This window comes from Lontra canadensis, unplaced genomic scaffold, assembly GCF_010015895.1.
Source record: "Lontra canadensis isolate GAN:19392208 unplaced genomic scaffold, GSC_riverotter_1.0 scaffold83, whole genome shotgun sequence".
In the NCBI taxonomy this organism is placed as follows: Eukaryota; Metazoa; Chordata; class Mammalia; order Carnivora; family Mustelidae; genus Lontra; species Lontra canadensis.
Genome location: NW_022631077.1, coordinates 5,040,770 through 5,055,395, shown reverse-complemented (window position 1 = coordinate 5,055,395; position 14,626 = coordinate 5,040,770). Strand labels below are relative to the sequence as shown.

At 45.1% G+C, this 14,626-nt stretch overlaps 1 protein-coding gene across 8 annotated transcripts in view; it reads right to left on the bottom strand.

Annotated features, from left to right (window-relative positions):
• Positions 1 to 6,284: 6,284 nt before the first annotated feature.
• Positions 6,285 to 14,626, bottom strand: part of CHD7 (chromodomain helicase DNA binding protein 7) — a 187,586-nt gene continuing 179,244 nt past the window's right edge. For 5 of the 8 annotated variants that reach the window (XM_032882619.1, XM_032882614.1, XM_032882615.1 and 2 more), the window contains exons 34-37: positions 11,623 to 11,844; positions 9,843 to 9,983; positions 9,502 to 9,606; positions 6,285 to 8,281 (exon numbers count right to left, since the gene is read on the bottom strand). In XM_032882619.1, the coding sequence (XP_032738510.1) occupies positions 7,367 to 8,281; positions 9,502 to 9,606; positions 9,843 to 9,983; positions 11,623 to 11,844 (1,383 nt within the window). In that variant the 3' untranslated portion in view covers positions 6,285 to 7,366. The remainder of the gene's footprint in view (positions 8,282 to 9,501; positions 9,607 to 9,842; positions 9,984 to 11,622; positions 11,845 to 14,626) is intronic. The other 3 variants (XM_032882612.1, XM_032882611.1, XM_032882613.1) reach the window with 1 other exon arrangement.

Below are 14,626 nucleotides of genomic sequence, written 5' to 3'. Positions count from 1 at the left end.
TGAGCTCCACACCCACCGAGAAACCACCCAGGACCGGCAGAGTGGCCTTTCTACATGTGTGCACTTTACACCTCCGTGTCCTAGTTCCTTCCCACCTCTCGCGGGTCAGCGCTGTTTTGTGCATCTGGCCTGCTCCCAAACCGCATGAAAGACTCACACAACTACAAAAGGCTTTTGTTTCCCTGACATCATAAACGGCATTGGGTGTACTGCGGAACTGTCCCCAACAAGAGGGGGTGCGTGGCAGCCAACGACCCATGCTTGTACCTCACCAGTCGATAGACAGCTTTTCATTTGAAATGGAAAGGGACATTTTCAGCTTTAATGGTAGTCGCCCTCCCACTGCCATGTGTTTTGATGGCCGATGACATTTTCTCCGGAGGGGGCTTGGGGGGGGGGAGTGCAGGGCGCCCCGTGGCGCAGGTGGTTAAACATCGGTGCGCCCTTGGGTCCACTAGGGCTCTGCGCTCAAGGCAGGGTCTGCTTGAGTTTCTCTCTCCCTCCCCTTCTGCCCCTCCCCCATCACAGGTCCGGGTTCTCTAATAAATATATTTTTTTAAGTTGTTAAAAGATCTTGTTTAGGGGTGCCTGAGCAGCTCAGTGGGTTAAGCCTCTGCCTTCCGCTGGGGTCATCATTTCAGGGTCCTGGGATGGAGCCCCATGTTGGGCTATCTGCTCAGCGGGGAGCCTGCTCCTCCCCCAACCCCCGCCTTGTGATCTCTGTCAAATAAATAAACTTAAAAAAAAATCTTGTTTATTTGAGAGCGTCCGTAGGACAGAGAGAGCGAAAGAGAGAGAGCGTGTGCGCAGGAGCAGGGTTGGGGCAGAGGGAGAAGCAGACTTCCTGCTGAGCAGGGAGTGGGACAGAGGGCTGGATCCAGAGACCTGAACCAAAGGCAGAGGCTTAACCGACTGAGCCACCCTGGTGCCCTCTAATAAATAAATCTTTAAAAAAAAATTATCTGTCTGTAAATATTAAAAAAAAAAAAAGTGAGCTGGGGACTGAGGGGCAAAGCCAAGCACATTGTCATGGGGTCACTCACCATTGCTGTATTACTGTTTTCTCTCCCACAACAAGCAGGTTCTATACAAAATGGGCTCCACAGAAGAGGGGGTTGGGGGTTTGTGTGCTGCTTTACATTTTGGAGAGTAAAGGAGAAAGGGAGATTTTTAGATGGTCTTTACATAACCCTACAGGCTATTCCGAGGCGGCCCAGCTGCTCCTCAGAAGCTGGCCATGGCTTGAGGAGCAGAAAGCGAGGAGCTGAGAAACAGGCCAGCTTCGTCTGGGAAAGAACAATGCCTCCGCAGTCAGACACAATGACGGCCTCTCATTCTCCAGGAGCTCTTACAATAAGATGGAAAGGATCCTGGAGTGGCCTCACAGGGCCCCCAGCTAGGGAGAGAACATTAGCTCAGCAGCTACAGATATGCAAATCTGCTCTGAGTGCTCCAACAGCCCAGGGGAAGCCTGGGGGGTTGGGGGAGGCTGAGGGAGCACTCTCGTTCTGCCAGGGCCATTTCCCAACCTTTTGGGGACCTGAAGTTCCAGGCTCTGCTGGGCTGGCCTTTTAAGACCAGATACAAGGTCTGCTATCCAAAGATCCCAGAGAATAGGCTTCAATAATGGTGCAAAAATACTTCGACTGTCAAGCAGTTGCATAGGTTATGCCCTAAAATCAACACGGATGTGAAGCCTGCTCGTGATTAAACATTTTTTTTTTCTTTTAAACATCTTTCAGTCATCCTTTACTAGTACTTTTGTCTTGCAACATGAGATTCTGGAACCTTCCAGTTTGTTCTTCAGATCATCACATCAGATGTTTGGGGTTTTTAAGATTGTAGACCTAAGCTTACAGGAATGGCAGGTGTTTACTTAAGACAGTCCACCACTCCATACGGCTTACACTGGAGAAGCCTCAATTCTACTTCCCTCCACCATATTGGTCTGTCCACGTGGCCTTGGGAGCGAGCCCACCTCACCATCTAAACAAGGGGAGGTGAGAAGAACATTGACCTACCTCCCCGGTGTGCAGTGTGGGTTAGCTCACAGGTGCCCTTTAGCAAAGGAAAATGCTGACTTCTAAAATGTGAAGAGCTTCCCGACTCCTAGGGAAACATGGTGAAACATGTCGGACAGGATGAACTTTCTGTTCTAAAACGGGACACGTCCTTTCCCAGCTATGACATTTATAGCCTGCTGAATATTGCAGTTACCCAGCCAACATCCAAGCTGAGGTCTCTTGAACTGTGGCTGATAATGATGAGGTGGTTTGGGGCTGCAAAGGGTGTGAAGCCATCACCGGACCTGGATCATGTCACAAGAGAATCAGGTCTCTCTCATTTGTAACTTCAAAATAGAGCTTTCAGATCGAAATGCATGCGGGAGCAATGGACAATGGAGGGAGCCATCTAAAGGAGAGCTCAAAGTGATCCCTAAACATTGTTTTGACCTCGGGTTTGTCTTTATTATACATCAGAAACCTATTATGCTGTTCTCTAGCTCTAAGTCAAAATTCCCTACAACGTTTAACCTGGAGCCCACAAAGACCTCATGAGTAAGAAAGTTTCATGAGAAGGAACCTGGAGGGGAGCAACCTGTAAGCATATGGAGGTGGGTTCTGTCATGTTTGCTCAGCTGATGAAATTTCAACCAGCTTAGGAGCTAAGGAAATTATACGAGTAAATGCTTCTGAAGATAAAGATGGCCTATGAAAGAAGACTATATTTGAAGTTTTAATTGCCATTACCCTAGTCTTCAACTTCATTTAAATTACATGGTAAACATTCATTCATTGAGGAGATGGAAATTAAAATCCAACTCTACATTGGTAGATCCAAAGGAAGATTGGTCAACAGACCCATTGGAAGATTAGACCTACATTGCCAACACATATACACAAGGAGTTGTTTTAGTTTTGGTTTAGAGACTCAAAAATAAGAATGGGAGCAAGAGGAGAGTTAAGGAGAAACCTTTAAACATACAAATGACTTAAATAGTCCAGACTACTTTGTAAATCATTATCCTAACCCCCGCCAGAAAGATCTCCAATTGGAAGACTCTCCCAACAAAAAAATTCAATGATGAAATCCTTTTCACTGAAGGAATCGTACATTAAATATTCCACAAGGTAATTTATTCATCTATTTTGCCAAATGTAGTTTACATTCCTATAAAATGTCTATAAAACTGCGGTAAATCTTATCTGTGCTAAGAAAATACATAAAATTGCTCATTAGAGAGCCCAGTTGAATGAATAAGATATATTCTAACTTTTAAGTGCTTGTTAGTAGAAGTCATTTACATTGTTTCACTTCCTAATTTAAATTTATTGATGACTCTAGACGCAGTGATGTTCACTGCACGCACACCTCGCTTCAACAATGCACATACGTTCTGACCGCCCCTACCTACCTGTTAGAAATAATGTCTGAGAACTCTTCCCAAAGATAAGCAACAATTTTCACTGAACTGAAGAGAGAATTTCGTAACAGAACATGGAAGGAAAATTTTGTTCCCAGTATTTTTTCTTGTAACACTTAAAAAAAAAAAGCATATCAAACATTGGTTTCACCTTTGGATATATTTCAGGAGTAATCCTGAAGTTAATTCAAATTATTTACATAATTTAAACTGGAGGCTCTAGCTCTCCGAAATATATCCCAAATCTGCCCACAGCTTTCTGCTTCTATTAGCACCCGCTTCCTTGATCTCAGGCTGCTACAGCAACCTCCCACCGACTAGAATTCCCGGCTCTTCTTTACAAGCCATTTTTCCCCCATGTTGTGGGCACTGTGGATTATTTATTTTAAAAAGATGGATTTGATCATACTGCTTTCCTGCACAAAACCTCCTAAGCACTTTCTACAGCACCTAACAGGAAATCCAAGTCCCCCACCAGGGTCATCCTGGTCCTTGTCTCCCACTTCTCGGTAGAGAGGCTGCCCCAGAAGCCCCGTCTTCCAAGCACACTCTGAAACTCGGGGTCTTTGCACTGGTCTCTCCCCCTTGTCTGGAACATCCTCCAACCAGATTTTCACCTGGCTCCTGCTTCTCGTCACTCAGGCAGGAAGCAGAGCTGCCCTGTCTACCGTGCTCCTCCCTGACTGCCCCATTCCGTTATTTAATAGTCTTCCTTGATCTATAAAAGTTTTATGTGTAACGTGCTTATCACCTGTCTCTTTCTACTCGAATGTAAGCTCCACGACAGCAGGGGACTAGTCTGTTTTTGTTTTTGTTGTGATATTCTTGGCACTGAAACCAACTTCACCTAGCACCCCACAAATGTTTGTGATAAAAAGTAGACTGGCCCCGAGGTTAAGTGCCTGGGCTTTGGAGTTGGATCACCCTGGGTTCAAAGAGCAGCAATTTACTAACTTGGAAGCCTGAGTAAGCTTATCTTTTCCAAAGACTTGATTTCTTTATAAAGTGCAAATACTCATGGTGCAAGATAAACCAAAATTTAAATGAGGTAACTGGGACTCAAGTATCCATAGCCAGTGCTCACAATGTTCTACTTGACACAGGCTCTCCCTTAAATCCCGGTCTGAAACTTAAGATCCCCTATGGATGGGTGAGGAGTGGGTATAAGAATAGGGAAGCTCCAAACACTTCACATCATCATTTTGTACTAATTTTCTTTCAGAGACCCGAGAGAGCCGTATTTTTTGGAGACCGTAAGTCGGTTCTGATGTCAGCCTGTCTGAGTTCCGACCCAGCTCCTCTATTTACCGCTGGCCGACTCCTCAACCTCCGTAAGGCTCGGTTTTCCCCTGGAAGAAAAGCACTTCCTCCCAGAGAAGGGAGATGGGGCAGCGAAGCCGAGGAAAGCACGGAACATCTCAGTACTTCACGACACTAAGCACACACTTATTAACGAACAGACTATAGAATATTTCTTACTTAGGTGAATTCAAGAATCTAACATCAAGAATTGATACCATTAGAAGGTAAAAAAAGTGCATTTTCCAACATGGAAAGGTGAATGACTTTGAAGCCCTGTTAACAAATAAATCCCAGATAACTCAGAGCCAGCTGGTGACCCATCTCTCAACTCAGGGCTCCTTCTGTCCACAAGCAACCAATGCCTTTGCTCTTGGCATTTTCTTTTCTAACAGAGAGTCCCATCGTGTGTTCCATTTACACAAGGTCATAGGAAAACTTCCAGTACTATAAAGTATCTTAGAAAAAGGCCCTTCTCGGACTCATTTTATTAAACATACTCTCCCTACGTAACGTCTTATTTGGAAGGCTTAAAAAAAAAATCTTTGTTTTAAATATTTAAACTCCCTATACTTCGTGTGGATCTAGCCTCCCTCCCCCTGCCCCCCTGCCCATGTTCAAAGACTTCCATTTCAGAAGAACAGTCTCTTAAAGGCACTTTTCCCTCCGGTGCAAACGACCCATTTGTTAACTTTCAAGAGAGAACAGTAACGATGGAGGAGAAAAGCAACCCGAGGGTCTCTAACATGGAGGCTTCGAGTTGTTCCCTTTCCAGAGTTGTATGGGTAGATTTTCCATCTTGGGATATAAATTAACTGAACGTTAGCGCCTACAAGGAATTCAGACAATGTCTTGTAACACATCCACACATCCAGTGAGAGATGGACTACGTGTGTGTGTGTGTGTGTGTGTGTGTGTGTGTACAGGGCGTGGATGGGGGCGACACACACACAACAACTCCATCCACATCCCTTCCTGTTTCCAGCTGCACGGAAATAACGGCTTTGTGTTCAGTCAGGTGTCATAAAAGGTGAAAACAGTAGCTCTCAAATTATATTTAACCTCAAATATCAGAGGTCGCGAAGGGGTGCACACATCAGCAGCTCCCCAGGCTGCGCGCGTGCGCACGCGGCGGCTTAAGTGGGCCCCTTTTCATTCCACATGGGTTTTCCACACAGTTTCTGGCATCAAGCACCGGTCCGCAGGACACCAAGAGTGCCTTTGTGTCCCTTGCTGACACTCCGGCATTGTGTTTTTCTACCCATTAACCAAGGATAAATGACCTAGATATTCTGCCTATTAAAGCCTCATTTTTCTTTTGCCCTTTTGTTCTTTAGTGTACCACATTATCAGACGCTGCACACATTTTAAAGTATTCTCAGTCTCAGATGCCCTTTTGAGGGAGTAATAGGAGGTTTTTGTGTGTGGTTCTGTGCAGATATCTGGAGTGGAATTATGTGAAGGTAATTTAAGGTTTCTCTTCCTGTCTCGCCTGAAGACAATCAGTTTAGCGTATTACTAACAGCTAATCTTGCATAAGAGGCTATATCAAGAAACTGTACAAAGGCCAGAGTGCTGTAGTTGCATCTATTGCGAATACAAAAAAATAGAGTGAACAGCAGTTCCCCTACACACTACATTCTCTAATTACATCTCTGCGTATCATGGGTCACTTTTATTAAAAGCATCATTACTACAGTTGGCGGTAATTTACATTTTATCTTACATGATAGCAGTTTTCAAAGAAAAAAATAAAAGGACATCACAACAAAGAAAAACAGTACATTTACAAAGTCATGTCTGTAAACTTCAAGGCTAGTTTAGAGCTGAGGTAATGCTGTTTTAGCTTTGTGGCTAAAGTAACAAAGTCCTTTAATTTAAAAAAGGTACCTGATTCTCTCTTCTCTCACTCTTTATTTATTCATCTATTTATTCTGTTTATACCAGTGCATCACAAGACCACGAGACAATGGAACTGTAGTTCTGTCTGGCAAGAACCCTCCCAGTAGGTTAAATTCCAAAGGGACCCTTCACATTCAACAGCTGCCTTATTATTGCTGCGCCTCGGGACGGAGACGTTCACACGAGCGTGGAGATTGTCAGAGTGGATGGATGTGTGTGGATGCGCAAGTGTGGGAACCCCCATACAGTCAAAAGGGAAACCAATGAGCAAGTATGATATGTATGGGAAATTTCATCTTGACCTTCAAAAAAAAAAAAAAAAAAAAAAAAAAAAAATTAAAATTAAAAAATTAAATATATAACTTCATACTTCCTTTGAGCAGCACTTCCTTCCATTAGTGCCACTCAGTTACAAATCGCTCTTTATTATAATACCAATGGTACCAAAAGGAAAAGGAAAAAAAAAAAAGCAGAGCATTATGTAAGTTTCCTTAAAAAGACATGATCACCTCTCAAATTTCATCTCTCCTAGGGATAATAAATAATGCACTGCACAATACTTAATGACCAAGATACCTTTTGACACACCTGTATAACATGACTTGGACTCTTTTTTTTCTTTTTTTCTTTGCTACACTATGTTACAGAACAGCTTATAAAACTAGGTATGAACATTAACTGTGAGTGTAAACAGTAGGACTACCACTTGTCAAAAGTTTTAAACACTTGAACTGGAACTGGTTATTCATCATTTTCATGGTTTTCTAGTTCGTCCCCCCCGTCAAGCGAGTCCAGCTCTTCACCCTGTGCTATTTCGTCTTCGAAGACGGAGGACTCCGCGGTCTTGTCCAGGTTCTCCTCAGCGTCGCTGCCTTCCAGGTTCTCCTCCTCCTGGAAGGCGGCCCCCTCGGCCTTGTCAGGGGCCTTTTCCTCGCCGGAGCCCACGGCGTTCTGGAGTCCTGCTAACGCGGGGAACCCAGGCAGTGTCAATCCCCCCAGTCCTGGAGGTAGAAACATGGATGGGTAGAAGAGGCCTGGCGCCATGGTGGACAGGAGGAAAGGGTTGAAGGCGAGCGGGTTGGAGGGCAGTCCGGCCGGGGCAGTAGCAGCACCAACAGATCCATTCGCGGAGTCAGTAGCCGAAACAGCATCTGTGCTTTTCTCGGAGTCTTTGTTCTCGTCCTCGTTCTCGGTGCCCTTCTCCTCGGCCTGGGAGGCGCTGTCCTCCGGCTCCCCCTGGCCCGGCGCCGGCGTGGCGTTGCCGGCCGCGGCGGGCAGGGGGCTGTTGAGCAGCCCGCCCAGGCCGAACACGTTGGGCAGGCCGGCCATGCCCGGCAGCATCAGCGGCAGCACGGCCGCGGGGTTCTTCGCGTCGCCTCCGGCCGCGGCTGCCGTGGCCAGTCCCGGAGGGAAGCCCATGAGGCCCGCCAGCTGGAGAGACTGCAGGTTCTGCAGGTTCTGCAGGCTCGTGAGGTCCATCCCAGCAAAAAGGCTGTTCACCAGCAGAGGGTTGATTCCTGACGTGGAGGCTGCCGCCGCCGCTGCCGCAGCCCTGGCGATCTCGCTCTTGGGCCTCCGTCCTCGCCTGCTGGCCCCTTCCCCCCGCACCACGGGGCCGGTGAGGAGCCGGTCAAACATCGACTCGGGAACGAAACCCTGAAGCAAACAGACAGGCAAACAGTGGCTATAAGGGCGGCCGGCGAGACCGCGATCCCCTGACGGGCCCTCTTGATGCACCGATAGCAGACACTCTGGATGCAAGGGCGGCAGGGACTTCTCCCCTTCTAAGAGGGCTCTGGCCGAACTCAGGAAAGCAAAAAGTCTATCTCTCCACACTACGTGAACTCACTGAATTATGTAGGACTGCAGAAAAACTGTTAAAGTCTACTCTACCGGTGAGGGAGATGTCAAGCTACCAGCATCCAGAACTCCAGGAATAATAAAACGTCATGAGGGAGCAGAGACATTGGGAACATTAACTGAAATTACAGCGTACTATATCTACCCTGGAGAGACAAAAACTACGGTCACCTCAAAACAAATGTTTTTAGCAGCTGTACCCCCATTTGCCCAAGTCTGGAAACCACCCAGCCGTCCTTCTCTGGGTGATGGCCTACCATACCCAGGGGCAGGCGCACGCACTGGAGGGACAAACTCCTGATACGTGCAACCCACATGGATAAATCTCAACGTGAAGTCATCTTACAAAGGTCACAGAATTCATGCTTCTGCTTATAGGACACCCTCAAAAAGACAAAACTTTGGATGGAGATCAGCAGTGGTGGGGGGCCTGGGGCAGGGTTGGGAGTGGGGCTGTGTAATATGAGGGAACATGGGGTGGGGGAGGGTGGTGGAACGGTCTGTATTCTGGTTGTGGTGGTGGTTCAAGAAAGTATGTGTATTAAGACTGATAGAACTACACACAAAAGAAAAATAAGAAATATTACTATATACCTTAAAAAAATAAACAAGAAGAAAGCAGGACATTGACCATTTAATCTTAAAAAGAAGTTGAAGTGGAAAAAAATTTTAGGCAAAGTTGTATTCTTTATTTTAAAATTAAAAAAAAATCATAGTTAATCTTAATGATCTCAACCACCATGAAGTCCATCCCACAGGTGGGCTCTTAAGGAGGTTTACCTTCAAGACTATGAACGTGTATTTCTATACAATCCTTTAAAATCAGAGCCATCCAATGAATCTACCTCGGATTAATGATACACCGATACAAGAAATGAGGATGTATTATGTCAATTCTTTAAAGCTAAGAATAAATTATAATCGAATTAATTGATGGTCAACAAAAAAGAAAGAAAAGCTCAGGACAACAGTTTTGTACAGACACCTCTCCCGACAGAGACACAGTGCGTACTTACAGACTGCTTCACTATCTCAGTCCAGTCTGGGGCAACTGCAAACTCAGGGTTCTCTTCCAGCCACCTGGGCAGGTCCTTCATTGGAGGTGCCATAGCTCCACCCATCTGGGGAGAGGCATTTGGAAAATGATCTAAAAGCACATATATCCCCCCCACTCCCCACCCCACCGACACACACACACACACACACACACACACACACACACACACATCCACACACATCATATACAGATATTCTGGAAGAAACATTATTGTTTTTCCTTAAAAACATGTCAGGATAAAATGCTTCTTTCTGGGATAAGAAATCATATGGAGATCAATTCCCTTTCCCAAACGTTCACCTTCTTTCCATTTCGTTTATTGACAACAGGCACCCTTTCTTCTCCTGTCAAAGTGTTTATATCCAATTTATTAGGGTTTCGACATCTATGTCGTTTCTGTTTCGGTTTCTGAAATGAGGAAAACAGCACATCCGCATTCTTCTGCAAAAAGAAAACCCAAACAAACCCAAAATACAGATTTAGTAAAAATGTATTTAGTAATTACTTTCCTGCATAAATGACAAAGAGAATATAGTCAAGCAGCTTTCTTTTTTTTTTTTTTTCCAAGTATGCTCCACACCCAGCGTGGGGCTCGAACTCATAACCCAGAGATCAAGAGTCACATGTTCTACCTACTGAGCCAGCCAGGCACCCTCAGTCAAGCCATTTTTAATAGCTATAGAAGTTTCAGCAATCATTTTAGTTATTAGAAACCATACTTTTCTTTAAAAGGAAAAACTATTTTTCTCTTTGTATGCTGAGGAACTCAACAATCACCTAAGCTGAGTATTTGCTTTTCCTTTGGTCTACCAATAACCCCGCTTAAAGTCTTTTCTTCCAATGCTTAACCAACTCATGGTATTTTTATGTTCATATCTTTTTTAACCAAGTCATGGTATTTTTAAAAAAGATTTTATTTATGATCTGACAGAGAGAGATACAGCGAGAGAAGGAACATAAGCAGGGGAAGTGGGAGAGGGAGAAGCAGGCTCTCCACCAAGCAGGGAGCCCAACACGGGGCTTGATCCCAAGTCCCTGGGATCATGACCTGAGCCAAAGGCAGATACTTAACTATTCAGCCACCCAGGCACCCCCAAGTCATGGTTTTTTTAAAAGAAACTTTCTCAAGGACCTTTGCTAACTAATTTCTACTCAGTGACTTGGACAAAAAGAGAGATGATGTCCCGTCTATGAGAGACTGTACCTGAGAGGCAACAGGTAAAAAGACCTACACAGGAGGGGATGTTCTGAGAGGCAAGGACTCAACTAAAGCTGAACTCAACAAAATAAAATGTTGAATCTTACACTTACAGTTTTGGTTCTTTTTTTTTTTTTAAGATTTTTATTTATTTGACAGAGAGAAAGAGAGTGAGCACAAGCAAGGGGAGTGGCAGAGAGAGGGGGAGAAGCACACTCCCCACTGAGCAGGGAGCCCTACTCTGGGCTCGATCCCAGAACCCTGGGATCATGACCTGAGCCAAAGGCAGAGCCCCCCCAGAGACCCCCCTACACTTAAAAAAAAAAAAAAAGTCACTAGGTATACAGGGAATAAAAGATTTGCATTGCCAGCTAGTAAGCAGTTTACAGGATGGAATCATCTACAGATACCGTTTAACGTAAGACATAAGTAGGAGTTGTTTAAAAAAAAAAGAAGCTAATGAAGTCTTGGCTGTATTAGCTCGTCGAATTTCTACAAGTAACAAGCTTCACAGTATTCTGTGCTGCTCAGACCTAGTCTGGAGACCAGTGAAGAGTGCATTCATGACTGTCATCCCCCCGATGAGACCACCTGGAAACCCGGTGATGGAAAGAATAACCAAAGACATCATGTTTATTTGGTGGAAGGAGAAAGGAAAGAAAGTGCAAAACAGGCGTCTTCAACAAACTACAAAGCTGCCCATCAGCTCTGAAGCTAGTTTCTCAAACGTAAAATACACAGTGGCAGAAACTGGAAAACGTTCGCGGTAAGAAGACATTTAAGCAAAAGGCGGAGGGACCAGGGATCTCCTCTGCGTCATGCAGAAGAGCTGCGAGGGCGGTCCACGCAGGACTCCTCCCGACTGAACTCTGGGGTACTTACTGGTACGTAACTTGGCATATCAACAGTGTAAGAAGGATGCAGCTTCAGCCATTCAACTAAGTCCTTATTTTTAGGAGCGTCCTCCCCCACCAGCCTACTCCCGTCTTCAAGATTTATCACAGGGATCCGTGTGTCTGGGTCCAGCTGTCCAGGAGAAGGAATGTTTCTTGTAGGTGGGGTCTCTATATCTTCTTCGAAAGCTTTGGTCACCTCAGCATCCTCCTGCAGAAAGTTGACAGGGGTCTCAATTCTTCTCATATGAAGAAAGATTCCAAAAATGCCTGATCTCTTACCTCAAGAAAACACTATCCTAGCATAATGGATCTTGGGCCAAAAAGGGAAAAGAGTTAGTTGAAACAATCTCAGTTTTGGAACAGCTATTAAATTAGAAGATGAAACTTTAATATCATTCTCCACACTGTAGAACTGGTAATTAAGTAGGAAATTCACAGTCCATCAATGCTCCATATCTGAAACCTTAAGCAAGCCACTAGGCCATGGGCAGCGTAGTCTGAGCTGGACATGCATGGAAGGTACCCTCTCAAACTCTCTTGGGGCTCTCGGGATAACCTCATTAAAGAAATCATATTTACTTGCTTATTTATTTATTTGAAAGAGAGAGTACGTGTGCGTACAAGCAGGGAGCCTGATGTGGGGCTCGATCCCAGAACTCTGGGATCATGACCTGAGCCGAAGGCAAACGCTTAATCAATTGAGCCACCCAGGCGCCCTGCCCCGCCTCCCCCAGCTTTTTTAAAATTTATTTTTATTTAGAGTGAAAGCAAGTGCGAGTGGAGGGGTTTATGGGGAGAAGGAGAATCTCAAGTAGATTTTCTCCTGACCACAGAGCTTAGCATGGGGCCTCAGTCTCAGGACCCTGAGATCATGATCTGAACCTTAATTAAGAGTCGGGCACTTAACTGACTGAGCCACCCGGGTGCCCCAAGAAGTTATAATTAAAGGAATGTTCCCACAGCCAACCTGTACACAGCATTCTCTGAACCATACAATCTTATTGGCTATAACGTTTTGTGGCAGGTCCGTGTGGCAACCCTGAAAATACCACGTCTATCTGAAGTCCAGCCGGCGGTCCGCACACTGTTACTCCAACCACCAGACTTCTTTTATGGCAGCCCATCTGTCCATTCCCATGGCTCTGACTTCGATTCAGGCCTTCTTCATCGCCGCCCCTGCCCCACGTCACTGCAGTGTTCTAAACGGTCTCCCCGATCCTACTCCCACCCTTCTTGACTCTGACTTCCTCACTGCTACTTCGGAGTCAGGTTTCTAAAATGCACTCTTCCTAGGTCAAAACCAAATCAACTGTGTAAACGCTTTTGATAATTGAATCCCCCTCACCTTCAGGATAAAACCCAAGTCCTTTAGATAGCAATTGAGGCCCTCCCCGATTTACATCGTACCTTGTGTCCGAGCCCACTACTGTCAAACCTCATCTCCTCATCAGATTCCCGGGCTGCCAATGACTTTCAGTTCAGCAAACGTGGAAGTCTCTCTCTGTCTTCTGTCCCTTTGCATACATTCTCCCTGCTACACCTCTTTTCAAAGGACCAACTCCTATACAATCTTCAAAACTTAACCAAAGTATGGCCATGTCTAAGGCAACTTCCTGATCTGTGTCTCCCCATATTCTCTTCCCTCCATTCCCATTCTTCCTTTGGGCTCCCGAAGTATTCCAGGCATGCCTCCCAGCTATGGGACGTCACTATTTATCTGTCACTCAACTTCAACACTGAGCTCTCCAGGGCAAGCTCTTGTTAGACCCTTATTCTTCACATCCCTGTCCTTGGGGGGTGGGGGTGGGGCCAGGACCCAAAAGAACCATCTCCACCATGTTCCCAATGTATTGCCACAGTATGATGACTGTGCCCTTACTTTTTCCTGGCAATGCAAAACGGTCTCCAGTCTGAGTTCTGACATAATACAAGATTTTAGGACTTGTCCCAGCCCATACAAGTAACTCTGCTGACCTTTACACCTCTTCACTACTGTTTATCTATAGATTAATCGGCATTTACCTTGTACTGTATGTGTACGCACACAACCACCCACAATGCCCACTGAGTAATCCCCAAGTTCTAACATCTGACAGTAAAATGAACAAAAACTTAAAAATATGTCCTCTAACCTCTACTAGGAGTTTTGGGCTGGGTAGCTCATGTGACTTTAGAAAAAGAGAAACATCAGTACGTTCTTTAGGAGGACTTAAAATGTGTCAAATGAGTAAAATCAGTCTGCAGTTTGATACAGGATCTGTAGTTACAACCGGAACACAGCGCCTGGCTCACACTGTTAATTCCTGATGCCTGAACCACAAACAGCTTTGTGCTGGGATTCAAATATGAAACCCAAGAGTGAACAAAGGCATGAGATGCAGAAACTCACTAACTTGTTGATGCTTATGGAGAAAGGAATTTCAGGGAACAAAATCTATCAAAGTGGTTTGATGTGTTCTGGTGGATTCAAGTGTAGAGGCTAATTAATCACTAGTGGTACAACGCTGGGGACCACACACCTAGGAACCGCATTTTTAACTTACAGAATAAGCAGTCACAGCTGACCCATTACAAGGTGTATTTTTATAAGATTCTAAAAGGAATCATATGCTCCACAAAAAAGAAACATTATTACAATTTGGTGCATGGTAACGAATCCTGAAAATTAACTTTTAATTACCTAGACACTTCTGTTTCCCTCAGACCCCACCAGAGGGCAAATTCCAGTGAGTACAATTTTGTCATTTCTAAACTTTACCTCAACCATGCTTTTACTACCCTTACTTAAGTCATTAAACTTTCTGGAGGTTTCAAGAAATAGCACAGAAGCAGTAAGAAGAGGGATGGAAAAAGTAAAAAATGCTGAAACAAACATCGCCCTCCTCTCAGTTTCAAATTTCACCGCTTCGCAAACTGTGATCCGCAGGGAACAGGCCCAGTGTTCCTGGAATGCCGGCGGCTCACACACAAACAAGCTCCAGCACCGTTAG